The sequence below is a fragment of the Mercurialis annua genome, linkage group LG8 (assembly GCF_937616625.2).
Source record: "Mercurialis annua linkage group LG8, ddMerAnnu1.2, whole genome shotgun sequence".
NCBI classification, from domain to species: domain Eukaryota; kingdom Viridiplantae; phylum Streptophyta; class Magnoliopsida; order Malpighiales; family Euphorbiaceae; genus Mercurialis; species Mercurialis annua.
The window spans coordinates 39,203,159-39,224,064 of NC_065577.1; the positions used below are offsets into that span (position 1 = coordinate 39,203,159).

The 20,906-nt window shown below is 32.5% G+C and overlaps 1 protein-coding gene and 1 long non-coding RNA gene across 3 annotated transcripts; both read right to left on the reverse strand.

The window, feature by feature from the left end:
- Positions 1-1,503: 1,503 nt before the first annotated feature.
- On the reverse strand, positions 1,504-4,024 carry LOC130014927 (uncharacterized). The gene is made up of 3 exons (XR_008789721.1): positions 3,850-4,024; positions 3,682-3,761; positions 1,504-2,771 (listed from the first exon to the last, which is right to left on the reverse strand). It is a non-coding gene; the product is annotated as an uncharacterized LOC130014927 (long non-coding RNA).
- Positions 4,025-6,048: 2,024 nt separating this feature from the next.
- LOC126660051 (ankyrin repeat-containing protein BDA1-like) lies at positions 6,049-10,248 on the reverse strand. 2 transcript variants are annotated; one of them, XM_050353376.2, is made up of 4 exons: positions 9,637-10,248; positions 9,113-9,291; positions 8,228-8,804; positions 6,049-6,994 (listed from the first exon to the last, which is right to left on the reverse strand). In XM_050353376.2, exons 1-4 carry the CDS (start codon positions 10,228-10,230, stop codon positions 6,131-6,133), a joined length of 2,214 nt encoding a protein of 737 aa, XP_050209333.1. In that variant the 5' UTR covers positions 10,231-10,248; the 3' UTR covers positions 6,049-6,130. The 2 variants fall into 2 exon arrangements, with proteins under 2 accessions (XP_050209333.1, XP_050209334.1); XM_050353377.2 differs by having other exon boundaries at positions 9,113-9,271; positions 9,637-9,821.
- Positions 10,249-20,906: the final 10,658 nt, after the last annotated feature.

The window sequence follows — 20,906 nt, forward strand, 5'->3', positions numbered from 1 at the left end:
GCAATTATGGTAGACCCTCCTCTTCAAGGAAGAGTTCAAAAGGAGGCCCCAAGACTTTTTGGGATGGCGATTCTCAATGCGATGGAGATAGCCACCATGATGCCAACTTGTGCCTCATGTCTTTTGAGGAGGAACCAACACTAGAGGTAAACCCCCAATCTTTTCTATCTTGGGATGGTATTGGTGTTGAATCATATGATGCATGCTTAAATGTTAAAAATGATGTTGTTGATAATGTTATTGATGATATTGTTGATGATGATGCTCATGATGATGATGATGATATGTATAGCATGCTTGATGAACTAGTAATTAAATGTGGTGATTATAAATCCAAGATGCTATTTTTTAAAAATGAGGCTTCTAAAGCCAAAGATGAAATGATTGTTTTAACAAAAGAATTTCATGAGCTTAAATTGTCTAACGAAGCTCTCAAGTCATCTTTAGAATCTATCCCTAAGCAAGGTTTGAATATTGATAACTTGCTTAAGGAAAATGATCAACTAAAGAATGAAATTCTTGAATTAAAAGATTCACTTTCAAGATTTCAAAAAGGGAAGGCAACTTTGGATTCAATTCTTGTATCTCAAATATGCCCAACCATAAAATTTGGACTTGGCTACAATCAAAATGCTTCTAGTTCCAATGGGACTAAATTTGTGAAGTCCACTTTGCCTCAAACTTCTTCTATAGAAGTACCTCCTAAATTGGTCAAACCAATTGAGGCAAAGAAGGTGCATGCTCAAGCTCCTAGGCCTAAGCCATTCTTGACTCAAAAGGCTAAGAGCAACAAGGGTACAAAACCCTTGAGACATGGTTATGCTTCTCAATATAGCCATAAATGGAACAAGAAGACTAGAAAGAACTCATATGTTCATGCATCTTCTCATGTTCAAACTTGTTCCCATGCTTGTGCTTGTTCTTATGAGACCTTTAGAGCCAAGCCACCTCAAATGCAATCAAATGTGAACCATAGTACTCAATGTTTTTATTGCATGAAATATGGTCACACTAATACTAATTGCTATGTGAGAAAAGTTCAATTAAGGTTAATTCCTTTGAACTATTCTAGCATTAACTTTCAAGGACCCAAAGTTGTTTGGGTACCTAAGTGATTTGCTTTGTAGGTACAAGTGATGTCCACTAAACCAATCTCAAATCATAAGGTGGATAATCAATGGAAGTTTTTGGAAAAAGGCAAGATAGGTAAAATTTGTATCAATTTATATGCCATGTTTTCCAAAATTGTTGTTTTAAGGGGGAGAATCAATTTTTTCAAATCTTATTCTCCTAAAAAGTTTTGATATGCTTTAACACTTTTTCTAATGTTTGGACTTTGCCTTGGTATAATTCAATTAAGGAATTATTGCCTATTTTTGATCATTTAAATCAAATTAGTTTAATCAATTGAGTCTTTAGACTTGATGCATATCAAATTAATGTCTAAGCGCCTCAATTGAAGGAGAAACTTAGATTTATCTCTATTTAGTTTCAAAACCTCTTTCAATTAGCTCCTTTGTCTATGTTTTATACATGCTTTGATTCTTTTTGTGCTTGACAAAGGGGGAGAAGTTTCCATGCTCAAATTACTAAGTATTTTTTTCAAAATTTCTTGCTTATGCATTATAAATTGCTTATATCCTTTGTGCATAAAGTGAGGGGGAGCCAAAATCAATTTGACTCTTACTTAACTTAGTCATTTTAGCATGTTGATTGTCAAACTCAAAAAGGGGGAGATTGTTGGACCTTTGTCCTTTCAAACTCCTTTTGTTTTGACTTTGACAATCAACTATGAGTGATCTAATCATGTTTATTAGTGTATAGGAACAATCGGAAGTCAATTCGGAGCTCTCTAGCAAAAATCGTGTTTTTGAGTAGAAAGCTGTCCAGTAGCATATCTCGCCCGTGATGGATTTCCATCTCGGGGGCGATATATATCACGGGGGCGACGCAAATATCACGGGGGCGATATTCGAGCTGACAAAACCCTAGTCGACCGTTGGAACGAATCACGGGCGCGACGAACACATCTCGGGCGCGATAAATGAGACCGTTGAAGATCCAACGGATACATTTTTGAAGACCCAATGAAGCATTGACACGTGGCTCTAGCCATTGAAGGTTTTTGTCTCATTCAAATATCTCGCCCGTGATCCATGCATCACGGGGGCGATATGTGTGCAGAGATCATTTTTTTGTTTTGTTTGTTAGTGCTTTGTTTGGGGATTGCTTTGGGTATAAATATAAACCCATTTGCAAGGTTTCAAGGTTAATGATTTACACACCTTGAAACAACAAACATACATTTTTAAATCACTTAGTTTTGTTGTAGTTTTGGAGTAATCTTGGAAACTCCTAATCATTGTGAGTTAGAGTTTAGCTTTGGAAAAACTCAACCCTTGTAGGTTCTTGATTATCCTTGAAAAATCAATTGTGAGTTTGAGATTATCTCTAAGAAATCTCTTTGTAAAGTTGGTGCTTATCTATAAAGCACAATCCCATTTAGTGGATTCTAAAATCTCAATCTTAGATTGAGTAGTGGAGTAGGATCGTGAGTTGATCCGAACCACTCTAAATCTCTTGTGTCTTTAAATTCTATTTTCCGCTTTAAAGAATTTAAATTTCCGATTCACAAATCAAAAACCGGTTTGCCTTATAACCCATATAGTATTTCAAAGTGTACTCACCACTTGCTATCCAAATTCTTCAAATAATTATGACGATATCTCGATCCGTTTGCCTCAAACCTTGTCGATAGTCGCTCGTCCGATCTACGCAAATATAATAATAGCAAGAATTAATAAAATTCTAACTATTATTAACTTAACCAAAAATTATGTTTCTAGCCAACTTCGGCTATTGAAACCGCTTACTTAAAATAGTCCGACCCCTAAACGAAATTGACATTATTAAAGTTTAGAACCTCGCCTACAACTTTCGTTTAGGTCTCGGACCATGAAACGCACCCGAAGGTGTCGAAAACAAGCTCATAAGTTATTTCCTTGGAGCTGTTTACAAGTGCAGGGCAAACTGCACAATAAAATGTTCTGTCCAAAATGAACATCCTAGAGTCTGATTCAACAAAAACTCAAACTTAGACAATTATTGTTAATATCCTAAAGTTTCCGTATCAATAAACGGAACTTGATTTGGACCTATACAGCCCGAGATATTGCCTTTACAATATCGCTGTTTTGCAAGACATTTTCTGCAAACGCCAACTTGTGCGTATCGACTCAATTCACAGCTTATTACATAACGAGGCTAATCTATCGATACCACATTCTAACAACAACACAATACAGCCCCTATACACCTCCTAAGTATATGCAATTCATGACTTAAACATTATCAAATTCACTTATTCATGACTCACACTTAGACCGAATGATTCATTGCATTTTCCAAATAAACTTCATCAATCAATTTCAATTATAATTTAGTTCTAATAACTCAAAACCAAGTCTTTAATCATCATTTGAATCACTTATCCCTATCTTAGCTTCATGGCCGAAACCCTACTACACTTTACTTTCAATTTCATTCATTAATCATCAATAACAACACATCATTAAACTCAAGCAATTTCCGAATCCTAAGTTCATTTCTTATCCAATTCACTCAACAAAACTTAATCAATAGTATCAATTCAAAATCAATCCAAAAGCAGAGCATGCTCACCTTGATTGGTATTTTTCATCATCAAAAGTTTAGCTTCCAAAATTCACCATCAATTTGCTCCAATTCAAGCTTATAAACACCTAACAAAATCAATTAAACACTAACTTCATAAAAGCTAAAAATCCCGAAATTCACAGCTTAAACCTCGAACATATTTGATTGTATTACCTCAAATTGAATCCATAGATCTGTAGATAATCGTTTCCTCGTTCCGTGGCCGCAAGAATCGCTAAATTTCGTTGAGAAACGAGGAAGTTATGGCATTTGTAAGATTTGGGTGAAAAATGGAGAAGAGTTTCGGGATTCTTCTCTTTTTTGCTGAAAATTCTCTATTGAATGAATGATTATTCATTCATAAATGATGATAATAAGTGGGTTAAAAGTCCACTTAGGTCCTTGAAGTTGTCACCTCCTTAACCTTCATTTTCTAACTTTTCTTTCGTCCGATTTAGTCCACTAATCCTTTAATCATTCGATTCTCGATAAATTCCGTATTATTTATTTTCCAAATAAATAACATTAGTCTCGTATCTTATAATATCACTTTCCAATAATTTATTTTGGCAATTTTGGCCAAAAAAATTTTGAGCTAACTTGCACTTTTTCTCATTTTTTTCGTCCAATTTTCATTTTAATGACTATTGATAACAACTTTATCGATATTATTTTCTTATCTTAAGAAAATAGAGTAAAACACAACTTCCTCTTGAAGTTTGTGGTTAAAAGTCCACTTTAATCCTTAAAGTGGCTAATTTGTACTTTAACCCTTATTCTTAACTAATCGTCAAACTATCTTCTAAAACGATTTTGTATACTTACAAAACTTTGACGATCATTTATTAATAATATTTCACGGACCTTGGCGTGAATATTATTAGCTCTGGCTTTCCAACTTATTGTATTTTATTCCCTTTTTATCTCGATTAAATCAAATTGCTCGCATAATAATTTTCAATTAAAATTATTATTTTACGATAATTCCAATAGACCCGCTTCAGTCTAAGTCCTTATTTTCCAATCTTAATATGATATTCTCGTTCTTAATCTTTACGATAATGCCCCGTGGCACTTCACGTAATATCTCAAAAATTTAGGTTATTACATAGGATATTTTTGTAGTTATCCATTTGAAACCTCTAGCCAAAGGCTCGTTAGTTTGCTTATGTTTGGAAAATTTTACTTTAGTGAGTTTAATCGCAAACTAAATTATGAAATTTAGAGTGATTTGCAATCACAATACAAACTTTAAAACTTGAAAATATCAAAAATTTTAATTTTTTGTCAAAAATTAGAACACCGACCAATCATTTAACAGAAAAAAACTGACATGCTTTTATATTAGGGGGTAATGTCACGTTTTTCCATTTTAATCACGTTTAAAAATCATCATTTTCATTCAACAACTATAAATTTTTCTCAAATACATACACTGTTCAAAAATCCGGCAAAAATTGCTGACGTGTCACTATCCGGCTCGTTATGGCAATGTCACCATCCGGTTGCCAACTCATCAATTTTCACCGGATTTTTGAATGGTGTATGGATATGAGAAAAATTAGTAGTTCATGTATAAAAATGACAATTTTTAAACAGCGCGATTAAAATGAAAAAACGTGTAAAGTTGATTAACTTTTATGACATTACCTCTTTATGTTATAATATCTATGTTATTATTCTTTTAAGTTTGATGTTCTAATTTGTCAAAAAAATAAAAATTAGTGTCTGACATTTATAAATTTCAAAGTTTATATTGTGATTGTAAATCACACTAAAAGTTTATGATTTAATTTGCGATCAACCCCACTTTTATACTTTATCTTGTTAAATGAATGGTTTAGAACATGTAAAAGGCTCTAAAATCCAATTATTTTAACATTTAAACAAAAGAGGACCGAAACCGGAAACTATATTGATAGGAGTTTTGTAGAATTGCAATAATAGATTAACAAAATGAGTAGAAATGTGGGATTATCTTTAACCATAAACTAATAACTAGAACTAGTTAATGAATGATTAAACATTTATACTTATAAACTCATTTATATTTGCATTCTTTGGAAATGTGGGATTATCTTTAACAATTTTCTCTTTAACTCCTTTCTCAAAACCATATCAGAGAACCTACTATGCAACCTTACTCTTCATTTCTAAACCACGGAAGATGATAATATTCAAAAAAGAGATTTTTAGACGGATAAAAATACGATACCTATTATTTAGAAGCAGAACTAACTATTATGCAAATCATTTGTTCTTAATGAGAGTTTAAACACAAAAGAGGGTTTCAAATTAGTAAAATTTGAGCCCTGAATCATAGCCACCGTATCAATAAAGTGAAAGACAATATTAATTAAACAAACCATAAAATTGTAGCAAATAGGTCCTTCGAAGATGGACTAACAACAAAACCAGTACTTCTCCATTACAATTGCACATTCAAAATCAGAGCTTACATCAATCGTGCCGGCTTCGTAAAATTTGATATGAAAATCTTGAATATCATTTTGCATCTACGGATGCGACTTTCCTTCACAAACTCATTCAAAAAGAGCAAGGCACTTGCGAACATGATGATAAAAGAACTTATAGGTGCAACAATGTCGTCTTGATCACGTGGTGCAATAGAAACGATGGCAGCGGTGTAGCAAAAACCAAGTGGAAATAGGAGCATAGCAATGTTACTTTTTCCACCGCAAAGAAGATGATTAATTTTCACTATTGATGCCCAAAACGCTGCGGTGTTTAATATAGAAAAGGAAAACCATTCCATGCAAGACATCACAGAAGTGCCCACCATTTTATTCGGAGTGTTGTTTTGAACTATAGCAGAAGCATTTGAAATGCTGGTTCCGTTGGAGAAAAATGAAGTAGGCTCACCCTGCCAAAGGCCGCGAGGTGGGCTGAGAACAGCTTGGAATGTAGCTGCTGCAATCAATACAGCAACTGTGATAGCTCCAGAGCGATTTTCATCCGAGATTTGCGAATTTGTACGGCCCGAATCGATTGCCCTTTCATCAGTAGTTGGCATATTCCTTCTCTTCAAATACTCTGCAATGCAGAGGTCAATAAATTTATCATCTTTCGCAGCAAATGATCGCATAGCGTTGATTTCCGTTATGGGCATGCGACCCTGTTGCTGTAGAATATCCATAGCTGTTAAACCCTGGAAGTTCTTTAGACTCAAAAACAATTTCAAGGTGACTTCATAGCCAATGTTACTAAAAGGGTTTGAACAATTGAACAAAGTACGAATAAGAGAACCACAAACGGAGCGCAAAGCTGAGGGTAAACCGCGGGTTAAAAACCTGACCACCTGCAATTTGTAGATCGCAACGTAAACAAGTAAATACATTAACAAATACATATGCAGGCTTAAAAAAGTTTTAATATCAAATATTTATCTTATGTTTACATTTTGGTTATAAAATTTAAAGTTAATTTTTATTACAGTATTAGAAATCTAATATACATTTCATATCAAAGTACTTTAAATTTTTTAGATCAATGAGGCAATTGATGATAATATATTCTAAGAATATAGAGCTATATATGCAAGGCCCACACCAGCTGACGATCGACGTAGTAATTTAATTTCAAATAAATCTCATCCATTTGTCATATCGTATCAAAAGTAACATGGTACTATCTCCTTAAAAAATTATATTTTTGGTACCACTTCGATACGAATTGAAGTTTAGATATCAAATTAAGATATAAATAAAAAAAATGATAGCAACTAGTTTTTAAAACCTTCGTACGAAAGTCATTTGTGGTAGGAATAAACTAGGCTTTTGCAGGCCATAAACATATTCTATTAGAGTAAACACAAAACATGATTAACCTCAATATAAACGCAACTCGATTTATAATCATCTTTAATATATCAACTAAAGACGACATGAATGTTTATAATACGAGTTACGTACACAAAACGACATATAAATACATGTTAAATTAAACATATTATTGGGTTAATCTATTTAACATAACGCGTTTTCACTCATATAAATAGTACTCCCTCCGTCCCGTTTAAGAAGTCCCATATTCTATTTTGGGATGTCCCATTTAAAAAGTCCCATTATTATTTTTAGAGTACTTTTCCATTGAATACCCTATTTTACCCTTATTTTAGTCATCTTACAAGAGTTCTATGGAAAATTCCACTATCATTAATAGGGGCAAAACATGAAAAAACATGAAAAGACAAGAATAATTAATGTTTTCTTAATCTGTGTGTAAAGTCAAATGGGACTTCTAAAGTGGGACGGAGGGAGTATAAAAGTTTATTTACTATTATACAATATAGACATTAATATCAATAAAAGTAAGTAATAAATTTTAAATAATGCAACAAACACAAACATAATTAAAAGGCATTAGAAAAAATTAACTCAACATGACATAATTTTTAATCATGTTTATGATATGAACCTATTTTTCACGCTACGTCATTTAACTGTGTCGTGTCTAGAGTGTGACCATTCAAATTCGGGAGGAGGTTGGACATATTAAAGGAAGGAAAACTAAAGTAGAAGTAAGTAATTACCCAAATTTGATTCTTAAGACTGGCAATATGAAGTACGGTGTTGCCTTCAGAGTCAGGCCAATTTATCACCATACGAAACCCAGCATACTGAAGACAGCGAAAAATGGCACGCAAAGCTTCCATCCTATTATTTTTGCATGCAATATGTAGAGCAGTTTCTTGATGGTCAGTCACATCTTCAATGGAAGAAGGACAAGCAGCCAAAGATATTATAAGAAAAGCCATGTTCCCTTGTTCAGCTGCAATGTGCAGCGGAGTTTTACCCATTTTTCCTTTGACACGCACAAGCTGTTCATCTTCAGCAATCAGCCGATTGGCTGTTTCATAATGTTCTTTGCAAAAGGCCAAGTGTAAAGGACTAAGTCCATCTTGGTTCAGCTTCCTGCCAAATGATGGCTTTAGCCTTCTGATCTCCAATGCAAACTCAGTATGCCCTTTGGATGCAGCTATGTGTAATGGAGTGTTGAGAAATGATATTTTATCGATGCGATCCAAAATGCGTGGATCATCTTCTATGGTTGAATACAGCGCATCGATGTCTCCCAGTTGGGCTGCCATCTTCAACCTTTGGTCTTTTCTGATGAGTGAAAATTATGCGGAGTAGTTATATGATGTTAAATCCTAAAGAATGAGATATTGGTGTTCGCCACGTAAAATTGTAAATCTTCAGATATATATGACATTTAATACTTTTGAGTTGACATCCGATCATTTAAACTTCCACAAAAATATTAAATTAGTAAAAACTATGATCGGATGTTTAACTCGGTTACTCAAAAATGTCATACATACACCAAAAGATTCAAAATTTTACGAGTCAAATGGGATTCACTAAGAAAAACATGTAATATACATATAATTAAAGGCAGATAATAAGTATCACACCTAAGCAAAGGTGCATATTTATCAATGATAGTGATTGAAGAAGCGCCTAATGCTCCAGCACTGCATAGCAAATCCTTTATCTCATTCGTATTTTCATCCTGAACATAGTCCAAAGCAGTCCATCCTTCAACATTCTTTGCATTTACATCAACTTTGCACCTAAGTAGCAAGGTGACAAACTATGAACACCATCCCAAGCAAAAGTTAGCATAGTGTCTAAATATACAATAAAAACATATAGCATTGGTTTGCATCATTTTTTTAATCTTCAGGGCTCCATTATCATATTTGCAATATGAGGAATTATACTACATGAATGATCCAGTTGCATCTGTCTCTAAATATATAATGTTAATTAGCTATGTTGCACATATAATTGACTAAGCCCTACATTTTCATTTCCATTTTTAAAACCATTTCGAAATTCTGAAACTTTATATTATAAATTATTCTTCTCAAAGAAAAAAATATTGATGTACTAAGATAGAAAGCTATGAACTTATAACAATAATAAGTGAACTTGCCCGGAGTTGTTTTTTGATAGTTGCAATATGCAGAATAGTGTTTCCTTCTGCATCGATCCAGTTGAGAATCTTCTTCTCCAAGTAACAAGCCTCTTCATGGTAGTTTAAACAAAGCCAAGCAACAATAAAATCAAAAGGTTCGAACATTTCATATCGCAATGCAATATGCAGAGCAGTCTCATTACGAACATTAACATCTTCAACTGATTTTGGAGAAACAGACAAAAACTTAGTCAAGAGTTGCAGATTTCCTTTCTCAGCTGCATAATGCAAGGGAGTTATGCCTCCCCTCCCTTTGACTCGGACAAGATTACTGTTCTTATCTACTAGCCGAATCACCAGCTGATCATGCCCATTCTGCAAAGCTAGATGGATGGGGCTAAACCCATCAGGATTTAACTTGGTAGCAAGTGATGGCATTAGTTCCATAATCTCCATGGAATATGGAATATGCCCTTTAGATGCAGATACATGGAGTGGAGTATCTGCAAATGGAATGCCATCAAATTGCACCAAAACATTTGGATTTCCTCGAATAACAGCATACAAAAGATCAATATTTCCTGCACGACTAGCTTCCATTAATGGGTTCATTCTAATCTCAATAGCTTAAGTAATTAATGATGCTTCACCTTGACTTTACCATAATTAGTATATATATATAAGGAAATGGCAGATTGCTTTCTCACATGTACGTCAGCAAGTAATCAATGCAAAATCTTGCAATATATATCGATCACCATATAAGTTTAATGACTATGAAAAGACCTGGATAAAGTATCATTTTACCCCTGAGTTAGACTCAAATATCCAAACAAAGTCAAAATTACAGCTTTTTGACAAAACAAAATACAATAACAAAAAGGCCAAAGTATGTTTTGTTTTTAAAGAGAAAGGCCGAAGTATTTTTTTCAAATACAATTTTTTATGACCAAATTTTTAAATCTTTATAATTATGTTCAAATTGAAAGTTTTTCTTGCAATTGTGATCAAAATTTTGAATTTCATTTGCAAATTCAAATTTTTATGCCCAAATTTTAATTTTTTTTGTCTAACTTCTAAAAAGAGTTAATATGGACGTTGGTCGCAATTGATAAAAGGCGCAAAGATTTGAATTTAAAAAGGATAATTTAAAGTTTTGGTCATAATCATAGATGTCAAATTGAGAATTCGCTCGAGAATCAAAATTTCAATTTTATGAATCAAGAAACGAATTGAAGTGTAAGATTCAGTTTAATAAAAAAATACTAAAATATACATTATGTTAACCCATAAATATAAATACTATTAAAATAGGTTTAAAATATTTATATAGCATATTTATCTTTACTATAAAATTATAATCTCTAATAAAAATATCAAATTGTTCCAAAAAGATCAAGCTTTCTATTCTAAAATAGTATGTTTTTTTTTCTAAAAGAGACAAAACACACAAAATAAGTACAAAGATAATTATTAATAGGTTTTGTATTTTCTAAACTTTACAGCTAGGTATACGGATACGGAGAAAGGGACACTCGAACACGGCAAAACAGTGTTATTTTAAAAATTTCTATATAAAAAATAAAGTTTTGTGTCTGAAACATTAAGTGTCCGAAACATTTTCAAAATGGGACACGTTAACCAAAAGAAGTGTTCGTGCTACCTAGATCTAGGACTGTGCAATCGGTCGGTTTGGAACGGAACCGAAAAAACCAAAAACCAAAACTGGGTGAAAACTCAAAATAACCGAAGTTGGTTTAGAACGAAATTAAAAAAACCAAAATTTTTTTGGTTCAGTTCAGTTTAAACCGATTTTTTAAAATTATTTTTTTCTAATTTTTAATATAAAAAAATTAATAAATTATTGGCTAATAATAACTTTACATATATTATTAGTATATTAATTTATTATAATAAATTTGTTAACTTATATCTTAGATATAATTAAAGAATAAATATTAAAAAAGTATAAATAAATATAATAAACTTATTTTTTTCAAAAAGAATTAAAAAAAAATTGATTATTCGGTCAGTTTAGTTTGCAAGAATCTAAAATTAAATTGAAAATCGAATATTAAATTTCTAAATTAGTAAAAACTGAATCAAACTATTTTAACAAAAAATCGAATCAAAATCAAAATTTCGTTTCGATTTTTTTGCTCCATTTGATTTTTGCACAGCCCTACCTAGCTCTACAGCTGTAGCCTGCACAGTATGACTATTTCATATTCTTCTTACTAATAAACTTGATTGGACAACTCAATAAAGTAAAAATTAAATAATAAAATTAGGAAACCGATTTTCGCACTCCAAGATGTATAACTGCGCTCCAAAATATTTTCAAATATGCTAATATACACTCGATCGCAGAAGATCACTACTTATAACACATTAACAATCTTTTTTTTTCAGAAGGTATTGATATATAATAATTTGAGGCTTGTACATACAGGACCCACATCTTTCAATTATTTACGATTTTTTATTAAAAAGGACCCACTAGATCTTTTAACCCCCTATTATTCTCACACATATTAAAACTATATAAACAGTACAAGTGCATATTTATTTATCTTAAAATATAATATAGTCAAATATATTATAATTTCTCTATTAATTTATATATCATATTCATTAATATTAAAATTAACATTAAAACTAAAAAAATAAGTTTTTAAGACATAAAAAATTGAAAATGACAAATAAAATAGGACGGAAGGAGAGTATGACATTTTAATTAAAATTAAATGACCCTTTTAAAAGTATTTTATTTTATTTTGTATTGATATAATATAAATAAGGATGTATAATATTTAAAATAATATTATATAATAATTTTAAAAATAAATGACTTATAATTTTATGTCTATTTATTATAGCTATGATCATTTATTATAATTTTATGTATATTTAAAATAGGCAAAAGGTATAAAAAAAATCCTCATAGTTTTCACAAAAATACAAATCAACCCTTTTATTTTTTTGGGATATATTTAAACTCTCTTTGTTTTCAAATAGAACAAATAACCGCTTCCATCCAATATTATTAGAAACACTCGTTAATGGCTGACATGTCTCTCATAATCATACAGGAAAAAAGTTCAAAAATAATTTTAATATTTAAAATATTTATCAAAAATTTGAGGGGATAAGTGTCCCAAAAGTAAAATAAAAGGATTTATTTTTAAAAATACGGGGGCTTAATTGTGCTCAAATAAAGTAAAAAGGTTGATCAGTACTTTTGAGAAAAACTAACAAGTTTTTTTTATACTTTCTGCCTTTAGAATATATGTTAGTGGTTTTTATTTCTTTATTTTAATTTTGAAAAAGTATTTAGTTTTTTTATTTTAATTTTAAATAATATTTATATTTTTCCTTCTAACTTTTGTCTTCAAATTAATATTGAAAAAGTTTAATTAAAAAATTAATTTAATTGAAAGACATTGCTCAAGGGTACTATGACTTATACTGTTATACATATTAAATTACAAGTTTTATTTGTTATTTTTATTTCCGAAAATAATTAGTATAAAATTCTGAAATTTAATACTTTTATTTTGTAAAACAATATATTTTAGATAATAAAATATATTAAAATTAATTGAAATTGTTAATGTATTTTTAATTATAATATAATTTTTTAATATAAAGATTATATTTTTATACATTATCACTTCACTCGGTAACTATCATCATTTTACTGAAAATAGGGAAGAAAATCAATAGAATATCTGTTATGTAGGTGGGGCTAGTGATTTGAGTCATAATTTCTTTTAACCGTCATTATAAACAATACGTTTAAACGCAATTGACAGATGGGATGGGACTTGATTGATAACTCTTCACTTCATTAATGAATTTATCTTTTTATAAGTAAAAAGAACATTCAAACAAATAAAAAAAAAAACAAAAAACAAAGGATCACTTTTGTTTTAACTTGGCAAAGACGTTTCAAATCAACCCAAAGACTGTGAGATAATCATCCCCTTCAATTATCAAAATCGGATCAATTTAGCCCTCTATTCCAGCCAAATTGAATATAAATTAAGTCTAATTTAATACCAAAATAAATCAAATTTAATACAAATTAACCCTAATTTAATACTAAACCTAATTAAAATTAATATTATTTAATTATAATTAAAATAATTTTAATTAACCCGCCTCCATTCTGACTCCCTCTCCACTTCATTCCGACCTCCGACAGCCATTCTTATCCACCATCGACCACTTCCAAAGCCTCCTTACCGCCGGCCACCTCTGAACCCCTTACTACCAGCCACCTACGAAGACCCTCCCACTGCCGACCACTGTTCTCAGACGAGAACAGGGGCCGGAGGCTGTATATGAAGGTGGCCGACGGCGGATTAGGGTGGACGGCGGTAGGTGAAGTTTTGGTGAGGTTGGAGATGGAAAAAGTACACAAAAGTTCCTATATATTTTTTAAAAAAATATTTTAATATATGAATTTTTTAAAATGGGGAATTGTTTTTTATTTTAAAAAATTTCATGTACTAATTTGGAGAATTTTAAGAAAAATAAGGATTATTTTGGACTTATATTTTTTAAGAGAGTGTGTTTCAAACACAGGTGAGAGTGGGAAAAGGTAGAAGAGGGGTGAAATCAATCTGGTTTGCCAAATACAGGAGAAAAGTGAACCGATTTTATGAATTTGGGCTTTTTGGATATTTTGTGCTAAGTTGAGGTATGAAATGATCCTTTGTTCATAAAAAAAGTGTTGTAAAATATTTTAACTCTTACATTTGGTTTTCGGACTCTCTTTCAGGTTACGGTTAGAAGTGTTGCAAAATTGAACCGGTGAAATTATTGGATTTTGAATTCAACTAGTTAAATTATCGGTTCAACCGTTAAATAAAATATAAAAAAATAAGTTTAGATTTGATTTATGGTTTAATCAGTTGAACCACCAGTTCAGTCCGGGTCAGCCGGTACAATTTCAGTAGAACTCAATTATTGGTTTTTAAGTCAGTTGGACCGGACGGCTGATCTGCTCAACCAGCCGGTCCGCTTTGACTTTTTAATTACTGATTGATAAAATTGAAATCCAATCAAAGAAAAACAAAACTACACAAAACAGACGCAACCTTTTCTGCTGAACTCTGACTCAATTCAAGAACTGAAAAATACTTATATCAAGAATCCTTTCAATTTGCTAGAAAAGGATCACTTTATGTTCTAGCGCGATGAAAGAGTCCATCAAACAATAATTTAAATTTTTAAATTTTTATAAACCGCTCCTATTTATAAAAGAGTGGATATTCATTAAAAAAGAGCGGATATAATTTTTTAAAATTCTTTAATTAATATGAAAAGATTAAACATATTATTTAATTTTTAAGGAATAATTTGTTTCCATATACTTAAACAATACCATTTTTAATTATTTAGTCCTTGATAGGAGTAAAATACTCCTATATTACGAGTCACTTTTGCATCGCTTTGTATACTTTTATCGCATGTTTCTATTGATTATATCGCTTATTACATGTGTTAGTGTTTCAGGATAAACGGAGCGTATGTGAAGGGTTTTGAGTCCAAAAGAGCAAAGATTCGATGATATGTGGAAGTCGGAATATGGATTGAAGCAAAGAGCGAATTGAAGATCGAAAGAATTCTCCCTCTGCATGGTCTCGGTCGAGAAGCAGAATTAGCCTTGGCTTCTCGATCGAGAAGTATAGCCATTTGACAGATTTTTGGGAATTCTTGCTTCTCGACCGAGAAGCTGACTTTAATGAAGCTTCTCGATCGAGAAACTCCAGATTTCAGCATTTCAAATTCTTTTGGGTTCTTGTGCTCTCTTGGCCCACTTCCAGTTTTGGCCAAACAACATTGTAATATGGTGTTTTTTATTTTCATTTTGGGTTTTACTATATAAAGGCACCTTATGTCACATTTTAGGTTAATCCTCCTTTTGTAGAAACAATTAATGCTCTAGCGATTATTCTCTTTTTGTTTTTGCTTGTTCTTGGAGATTCCTCCATTATTGAAGGCTTCAAGCTTTTATTTTCCAGATTTTGGGTTTAATATCATCTTTAATACAAGCTTAGTTATTGAATCTTCATTATCTTGTTCATGCTATTATTCTATTTACTCATTAAGGTAATACTTCTTACTTTTGATATGTCTATTAATTATTATCTTGTGATGAATGTTAGATTAACTATGGTTGGCTAAATCCCTAAGTCTAGGGGTTGTTTGTGATTGCCATGTATGTTGAATAGGTGAGTAGGTTTTGGGGTTTTTGGATTAAGGTTTGTTGTGCTAGTTTGAACCTAATGCCTGAATTAAGTTGATCCCTTAATCTTTGTTATTGCTCAATTAATGAGAACGAGAGTTAAATTAGTGGACCTAGTTAGCATTAGCTCGGAACCTAGATGCACGAGAGTGATTTAGGATTTGTGCGATTGTGTAGTTTGCGAATCAATCGGCTTGATTAGTCCTATCGAAATCTAATTGCGCGAGAGTGAGTTAGATTTCAGTGTTTTAATCAAGTAACGATTTTTTCAACCTCCGGCTCGAGAGAGCGGACTTGATACCTTCGAATAGCTTGATCCAAACCATTATCCTTAGACTCGACCTATTTATCCTACGATTCGATTGGCATGATTAGGCAACACTTAGGCGTTTTTAATTATGGTATTTGATCTTATTTCTCAATTATTTGTTTGTTGTTACTTTTTTTTAATTGTTAAGTGATTAGTTGTTTGAGTTTAGTTGTAGTGTTAATAAAAAAAACTCTTTTCTTGCTTTCCGAATTGAACTTCAAAAGCGTATTTCATTCACTTTAAACCTCTAGTTCTTGTGGGTTCGACCTTGACTTGTCGAGTACTACGAGTTGGCTTTTTGCTAACAGTCCTTAAACTAAATTTTATCTTTTCCTAGTCCTTCAACTTAGCGAAATAAATTTCCAAATTCCTAAATGATAAAAATGACGCCGTTAAAGTAAAATTTATAATGAAAAACGGCGTCATTTTTGTCATTTAGGTACATGAAAATGCGTTTTTCGCTAAATTGAAGAATTAGAAAAAGACAAATTTAATTTAAGGACCAAATAATCAAAATGGTATTATTTAGGGATATGAAAATAGGTTATTTCATTTTTAAATTATTTTATATTATAATATTTTAACTATATTTTTTCTATCGCGTATTTAAATTTTTATTTTTTTATCGATTTAACCTCTTGCCTTTTTTTGTCGATCTCGCACTTTTTTGCTCAACTTGGCTAAGCATGTGTATTTAGACGAATTTTGAAATACTGAAATTGCAGAGGTTTATTCTGCTCTAGAGCTAACAGACGAATCAAAGGTGAGCTTGGACTCCTGTTGGCAATTTTACTCACCAACTTGTAATAAAAGTGGACTTTAAGTCCGGATTGTCGAACCCTCAGAGATGAGAGGTTTAAAGTGAATGAAATCGATTGTGAAATTAAATTCGGAAAGCAACAAATGGAATGATTTTTAGTAACAACTAAACAACTAATACTAATCTAGCAATTAACAATTAAATTGACGATTAATAAAAACTAGAACGATTAACAATTACGATAAATCAAATGATAAACAAGGTTTGGAGGTCGATACTACACTTAGGTCATGCATTCTCGGTATTCGGGTCTAGGGTCATAAAACGAGGGCCGAGCGTTTCTAAATCGCAAATCCCGCTCTCTCGAGTCTCAAAGAGCTACAAAACCACAACTAATCAAGCTTAACCTACTCTCGTAGCACTAAACACAATTAGAGCAATTACAATAAATCACAACTCAAATACCACTTAATTACTAACCCACTCTCATGGTGTCACTAATTAAACATCTAATTAACTCTTTCCAATTAATAAACCCTTTCTCAAAATGAATCTTAATCTAACAACAATACTTAGGTAGCAAGTCTAAGCAAGCCTTAGGAGCATTAATTAGAACAAACAAACTAACCCAAACCCTAACCCAATCATGCATTAACTAGGATTCATATCAACCCCCAAACAAGGGGTTTAGCCAACCATCACTAATCTAGCATTAAATACTAACCAATAATCAATAAACATAATAAAAGTTAGAGTAATTACCTTAAGCAAGAAGGGAAGCAATATCATAAACAAGATAATGAAGATAGAAAACCAAAAGCTTGCATTAATGGAGATAAAACTCAAATTACAAAATCTGAAAATTAAATGAAGAACACCAAGAACAATGTAGATCTCATTCTAAAAGTAGAGAGAAAAAGGAATTGCAACTACACTAAGAATTGATGTCTCCTACACTAATGAGACATATCCTAAAAGAAGAGATAAAGTTGTTTATATAGTACTCCTAGAAAGGTAATAAAAGACAGCCTATTACAAGAGTGTTTGGCCAAATAAGGAAGTAGGCCTAAGTCTTGAGCCTTTGAAATTTGAAAGCTGAGAATTAATTTTGCACTGGTCCAGATCGTGACCCTCAGGTCCAGATCGTGACCTTCCTTAGAGCATTCCTCTCGGTACTATTTTCATGTCTGGTCCAGATCGTGACCCTCAAGGTCCAGATCGTGACCTCCTTTAAAAATGCCTCTTTGCCGTTTTCTTGCTCCAAGACTTTGCCAAATTGATTCTTTGCCGGTTCTTTCTGCTTTTTGGGCCAAATAGTCTCCATTACGCTCCAATGCTCCTGAAATGCATACACATATGATAAGGCACCAAAACACCTCAAAATACATGCTAAAATGTATCAAAACGTAATGGAAACGACTCTAGATATAGGAGTATTTTACTCCTATCAACTCCAATAAAGAGTATATCCTTTTCATATAACAAAAAGATCAATCCAATCCAATTTCACACTTAACAAGGAGCTTGTGATTGCTCTAAAGGAAATAGAAATGGCCAGGGCGAGAAGAGAAGAATCCCTAAAGAAAATGAGAGCGGAATGTACAAAGCGAGTCAGCTCACCACTACGGTTAGGATGCATGTTAGTTAAAGGGCAAGATGAAAGTGATGCGGGCATGATATCTTTTGTTCATCAATAACCCCACAGGGAGCCCCTCGCTCCGAATTAAGGCAACTATTGGGTATAACCTCGAATACAACAATGCTAAGGATAGGAATATCCTAAGTTCTGTAAGTAATGCTAATACTTGCCATAAAGGTTGATAAAGTCATTTACGAGGATGATAAGGCAAACACGAAGGAATAGAAGAACTGGTTATATAGGCTCGAAGATACAAGATATATAAACGACTGAATTATCTGAATGCAAGTGAAGGTACTGCCGAAGAGCAGCTCATGGCAAGGAAAAATATAAAAGACTGAGAAGCCTCGCTGAAAAGAAGAAAAAAAAGAAGTGTGAAGCCATAAGTACCTTATGAAGGTGGATATCACACGTATTTTATTACAATAAACTCAGTAGCGAGAATATTGAAAGGCAAGAGGTCCAAAGGAACATAAGTTTCGTCATAAAGTGGAGGATCAACTTTATACTTAATGAGAAAAGTATAAACGAATGTTAAATATGAAAGATAGAATAGTATTCAGAATATGATAAGTCAGTTCCCATGAAGCAAAGAAAATGTATAGAGTATAAGAATATAAAAAAAGAACGATTCTTGTAGTATTAAAGAACATATATTGGATATCAGTCATTGACACTGACACTAAAGAATAAAATTATACGAGTTGATGAAAGCACCAAATTATGATAAAGTGAGAAGAGCGTCAATGACAAGATTAAGTCTCCAATATAGACACAACTGGTGCTATACGAGAAAAGCTACGCGTGTAACGTAATATATTAACAATGAGATTAATCATCTCTATTACCAAGCATATTACACAACAACATGTTATTGATTACCGTAAGGCGATTATCTATAAGTAAGAAACGAGAGAGTCTAATGACAAGACTAGCCGTCTTCAAGAGTGCTATAAGTTATCGTAATATGAATCGAAGACTTGATAACAAAGATAATTGTCCATGTTGTAAACAACGGATAAGGAAGAAAAGCACAATATTGTAATACCCCAAAATATTTAAGTATTTAATTGGACAATGTGTTCAGTCCTGATTCGCCAAAATGGCGATATTGGAAATAATTTTCAAGAAATTAAAGTGAATAAGCTTTTAGTAGGGCGGTTTTGGGAAAGTAATTATGCGGAATTTAATATTAAATTTTAATTCTAAAGTTAGAATTAGAATTAGAAGGAAAAATGTTAAGAAAAGCTCGAAATAAGGTACAGGGACTAAAGTGGTAATTTAGCCACTACGACTTAAAATGAAAATTATTTCGCCAAGGTCCGCGAAATGTTTTATAGTATATGTGGTAAAAGTTTCGGGTCAATCGGAGACCTTTTAAAATTTTGACGCGGATGTGTTTTGGGCTAAATTGCAACTTTTGAAAAGTTTCAAGGACTAAAGTGCAAGTTAGCCAATTAAACCTCGAGAATAACAATTAGAGGATAAGTGACGGAAAATAATAATTTTGGGACTAGTATTATTTATTTGGATATAAATAATACGTTTAAAGCGGATAATTAACCGTTTGGTTAAAATAGAAAGTTTAAAAGAGAATTGGTTTAAGTTAAAGAAATGAAGGATTAAAGTAGTGAATTAACCAAACTATATATATGAAAATCAAAGGAATCAGATGAGGAAGAGTTAATTGGAAACTTACAGAAGCTTAGGGAAAGAAAGAAAGGAAAATGACGATCCAATACGATCCGTCGCCGCTTCGCCGTTTCTCGTCCGTTTCCGACGTTTAATAGCTCGAATTGATCGTATTCCAGAGGCGAATCACGGTAAGCTTGTCGTTTTACCGTTTAAATGGATATATTTTAGGTTATATCGATTCAAAGTTTTAGGCCACGAAACGATTATATCGTTTTAATCGATATTAGAATTGGATTATAGTGTTTTGAGCTTAGATTAAGCGTTTCGGATGTGTTTGGAACGTTTTCACGCCGGAAGCACGTCGGAATGGCCGAGGGCGAGTGTTACGCGGGCGCGTAACAAAGTTACGCGGGCGCGTAACAATGTTACGCGGGCGCGTAACATAGTTACGCGGGCGCGTAACAATGTTACGCGGGCGCGTAACAAACTTGCGCGGGCGCGCAAGTACTTTGCGCGGGCGCGCAAGTACTTTGCGCGGGCGCGCAAGTAGACTATGCGGGCGCATAGTTTACGTGAAGCACTTATACGATATTTTCGCCCCGCTATGACCCCGTTTTCCGACTTTAAGTACGTCGGACATTAAAAGTGTATCACGGACCCCGAAAATAAGAAATTTGGATATCGAACA